Source organism: Oncorhynchus tshawytscha, linkage group LG07 (genome assembly GCF_018296145.1).
Source record: "Oncorhynchus tshawytscha isolate Ot180627B linkage group LG07, Otsh_v2.0, whole genome shotgun sequence".
Lineage (NCBI taxonomy): Eukaryota > Metazoa > Chordata > Actinopteri > Salmoniformes > Salmonidae > Oncorhynchus > Oncorhynchus tshawytscha.
The window spans coordinates 74,093,202-74,097,639 of record NC_056435.1 but is presented as its reverse complement, the minus strand read 5'-3'; the positions used below and the strand labels follow the sequence as shown (position 1 = coordinate 74,097,639).

Genomic DNA, 4,438 nt, shown 5'->3' with positions numbered 1-4,438 from the left:
AAATACATGCCATCTATGCACTTAAATATCGACTGGAGGACGTTTTTCATGCCAGCCAGGTAGGCTATACTCCTGTTGTAAAGAGAAGCAATGTGCTTCATATTAAGAAGGTTGAGAAATTTAGTAGGCCTAGCCTATAGAAAGCTGATGAGATACTCCTCTTTTTAGTAGAGGGCATCACTCTGTTTTCTCACACAATTGCATAACCTATAGAAATGTTGCGCAACATGAGCTCACGGGCTCTTGAAGTGTTTGATTAGATTTTCTATTCTATTTGCATTGATGTCAGAGTGATTAGAGGGACAATAGAGTGCCGAGTACCAGGCAGTTAACAAGTTTGGTAGGCTACTAATGACCATAAGCAGCACCAGAGCTTGGAGAAGACTAATTACTGTGACTAAATAGTCACGTGAAATTTGACTGCCTTCATGACTCGTGACCGCTGGTGTTGCAGTAATACAGTAATCATAACAGCCCTACCTCTGACCACTGTAACGTTCTACAAGGCGATTGGTAGTTAAGAATAACGTCCTACAAGGGGCTCGGCAGTTAAGACTAATGTTCTACAAGGGGCTCGGTAGTTAAGACTAACGTCCTACAAGGGGCTCGGCAGTTAAGACTAACGTCCTACAAGGGGCTCGGTAGTTAAGACATGTCCGTGCTCTGAACTCTGTAATAGGTTTTATCCTGCTGACCATATAGAGACTCAGCAGGATCTCATGGTGCACACAGCTGAGTACGTGCCTACATGGGCAGAGCAGCTGCGTTATAAGGAGGGGCTGTGAGGGTCAGTTGCCCACCCAACCCACCATACCACACCCACACTGCTGGGGAGAGGGAATGTGGTGTGTAGCAGTGTACACCGACACAACAGGACAGAAATATGAGGAACATGACCTTTCAGTTAATATTTTATTACAGCTCACCGGTTAACAGTAGGTCTTCATCTCAGTGTTGAAACAGTTTCATGTGATTCCATCATGCTGAAACAGCCTACAACACACATCACCACCGCTAACGCTAATAAACACATCGTCACCTTCATTTATGCTTTTAAAAACCTCTCGTCTTGAGTAACAAAAAGCTATAAAAAAAACATTTCTATAAAAAAAGAAAAGAAAAAGGAAGGAATACAGGATAAGTCAAAATAAAAACAAACTCTGACAGTGTCGTTGAGTGATGGAGAAACAGAAAGGAGGTTGAACCCTGAACTATAACCTCTGCGACCTGGTCCATACAACATGCACCTGATGCATACATGTCGTCTGTGTGTGTGTGTGTGTGTGTAGTGACAGCACCATTAACACAATGTGTGTGTCTAAGAGTATCAGCAGTGTCCGTGATCTTTGTCTGCCAGAGCCCTGAGAGTGAGACTGAGCTGCACTTCCTGACCTCATGCTAAATGTATAATCACATTACAGATACATATTTCACACAGAAACACAAAGAATTTGAAAAGAAAAATCAAAACAGACTATTTGAAATGTTGATTTTTTTTTGTAAAAACCTTTTTGAGTGCAATGTTTACTGTTAAATTCTAATCGATTTGTTGTTGATGTTTTGCCTTCTCACTTTTGTTTAATATTTCTCACTTGTAGGCATGTTTCCCATGCCAATAAAGCCCCTCGAGAACGTCTTTTAATCAGCCTCCACCATATCAGGATGTAGAAATGTATTGTGTAGAACAAACATGGGCAGGTCTGTTATGTAGAACAGGGAGTCGTTCCAGCTGTAGTTAATCTATTTCTATCTGCAACGTTCTGAACGCTTCACGTCAACCATAAAGCCCTGGAGCTGAAAGAGAGTATGATGTCACTCTTCTGTCTCCTTTAACCTCTCCTACTGCCCCTCCCCGACAACACCATGGCAACCACGGCAGGCTCCATAGCGACCACTGAGTGACAGGGAGGTGTGGCATGTGCTACTTCTTTCCTCACGCCTTTCAGTGTAACATCCATCCCTCCCTCCCCAGGCTGCTTCCTACATGTAACATCCCTCCCCAGGCTACTGTAAATGACAGAGATATACCCACATTAGTGTTAAAGAGCCGCACTCTCCCTCTCCTCCCCCCACCACATACCAACAGGGAGCGATAACGAGAGATAAACAACTCTGGACACAATGATTTAATAAACATTGTGATTTAGCAGAGAGATAGCCCAGTCTCTGGCTCAGCTCAATGATCTAACGAGGTGGTCTGTGATGAAAGATATTTTTCTGTGCAGGAGTGTAGGCGCAGAGAGGTTCCTATCTCTTCAGAAGGACCTGTCTCATCAACATGTAGGAGCAGAGAGGTTCCTATCTCTTCAGAAGGACCTGTCTCATCAACATGTAGGAGCAGAGAGGTTCCTATCTCTTCAGAAGGACCTGTCTCATCAACATGTAGGAGCAGAGAGGTTCCTATCTCTTCAGAAGGACCTGTCTCATCAACATGTAGGAGCAGAGAGGTCCGTGTTTCCTCAGAAGGACCTGTCTCATCAACATGTAGGAGCAGAGAGGTTCCTATCTCTTCAGAAGGACCTGTCTCATCAACATGTAGGAGCAGAGAGGTCCGTGTTTCCTCAGAAGGACCTGTCTCATCAACATGATTCAATGGTTTTTATAAGCTGGTTGGAGCTACATGATCCAACAGATCTCCTTTAGCCCACAAACAAGGGCAGACATATGTGTGTGTATACACATGTTTTAGTTGTTGTCCAAGCAGTACATAGCCGATTCAAATAACCAACTCATCGTCAAGCTTTGATTATTTGAGTCAGCTGTGTCGTGCTAGGACAACAACCAGTGTACCCAAGAGGGGCCCCGGGACCGAGTTTGAGAAACCTGCTGTACAGCAAAACACACTGGAGATGAAAACAGCTGATCCTGGCTGATTAAACCCATAGAATAACATGTAGAACAGCTATGACCTCTAGGACCCTGGAGCTCCAAGCCAGCGCCACTGTTCTCCTCTCATCAGGGTCTAGACCTGGGACACCAGGTGAGAGATTCTCCACTAATCAGGGACTGATTTAGACCTGGGACACCAGGTGGGTGATTCCCCTCTAATCAGGGCCTAATTTAGACCTGGGACACCAGGTGGGTGATTCTCCTCTAATCAGGGACTGATTTAGACCTGGGACACCAGGTGGGTGATTCCCCTCTAATCAGGGACTAGACCTGGGACACCAGGTGGGTGATTCCCCTCTAATCAGGGACTAGACCTGGGACACCAGGTGGGTGATTCCCCTCTAATCAGGGACTAGACCTGGGACACCAGGTGGGTGATTCCCCTCTAATCAGGGACTGATTTAGACCTGGGACACCAGGTGGGTGATTCTCCACTAATCAGGGACCGATTTAGACCTGGGACACCAGGTGGGTGATTCCCCTCTCAACTGATTTAGACCTGGGACACCAGGTGATTCCCCTAATCAGGGACTAGACCTGGGACACCAGGTGGGTGATTTCCCTCTAATCAGGGTCTAGACCTGGGACACCAGGTGGGTGATTCCCCTCTAATCAGGGTCTAGACCTGGGACACCAGGTGGGTGATTCCCCTCTAATCAGGGCCTGGTTTAGACCTGGGACACCAGGTGGGTGATTCCCCTCTAATCAGGGCCTGGTTTAGACCTGGGACACCAGGTGGGTGATTCCCCTCATCAGGGTCTAGACCTGGGACACCAGGTGGGTGATTCCCCTCATCAGGGACTGGTCTAGACCTGTAATGAATGATGAGGTAGGAGAGCAGCAGGGCCAGAGCTGCTCTAAGGTGTCTATGTAGTAATCACTGAGTCAGTTAACCTGCTGTAAACACCTTTATATAGTCTGTCCAACGGCCGTTCATCAGATACAATTCTAAATCAACACCTGGAGTGTCCACACGTTCCAAAATAATTAAAAACACAGAAAACCAAAAGAGTAAAGAACAACCCAACTCATTTAAAACCTCCTGGTTCTGTCCCTCTCTCCATCTGTCTATGAGACCAGTTTGGGCAGCACGGTGCGGAGGGGTATGGACCCTGCTGAGTCTCCCATCATGTTGGCTCTCAGTTTGTGATTTGCCGCTGTGCCGCTCCCTCCTTTAGCCGGCAGGATGGATGGGAAGGAGGTAGAGTGGTGTTCTGCTGCTCCCTTCTTCTCTCCAGCGGCGGGGGCCAGGGGCTTAGGCAGGCGTCGGTAGAGCCAGGGGTGTCTGAGGGCCTGACTAGGGGTCAGTCTGCTGGAAGGGTCCCAGTCTAGACACCTCTTAATAAAGTCTGTAAAGGTGAGATCTTCACATCCCTTCAGGGCCGCGCTCCACTCTTTACTGGCAGGGGGACCCCGGAGCTTCCCCCTGCGCGAGCGGGAGCCCGTGAACACCGTGGCCCCACTGGGCAAGGTGTTAGCCCCGCAGTAGCGCGGGTGGCCCTTGGAGGAGATGAAGTTCTTAGCCCTCTTGGCTTGCTCCAGCAGCTTG

At 47.7% G+C, this 4,438-nt stretch overlaps 1 protein-coding gene and 1 long non-coding RNA gene across 3 annotated transcripts in view; both read right to left on the bottom strand.

Annotated features, from left to right (window-relative positions):
- Positions 1–898: 898 nt before the first annotated feature.
- LOC112255107 lies at positions 899–3,087 on the bottom strand. Its single transcript, XR_006083824.1, has 2 exons — positions 2,470–3,087; positions 899–2,418 (listed from the first exon to the last, which is right to left on the bottom strand). It is a non-coding gene; the product is annotated as an uncharacterized LOC112255107 (long non-coding RNA).
- A 691-nt stretch (positions 3,088–3,778) lies between these two features.
- The window catches only part of dyrk3 (dual specificity tyrosine phosphorylation regulated kinase 3), a 27,830-nt gene continuing 27,170 nt past the window's right edge, over positions 3,779–4,438 (bottom strand). For both annotated transcript variants that reach the window (XM_042324967.1, XM_042324966.1), the window contains one exon: positions 3,779–4,438. This exon is cut by the window's right edge and continues 233 nt beyond it. In XM_042324967.1, the coding sequence (XP_042180901.1) occupies positions 3,958–4,438 (481 nt within the window). In that variant the 3' untranslated portion in view covers positions 3,779–3,957.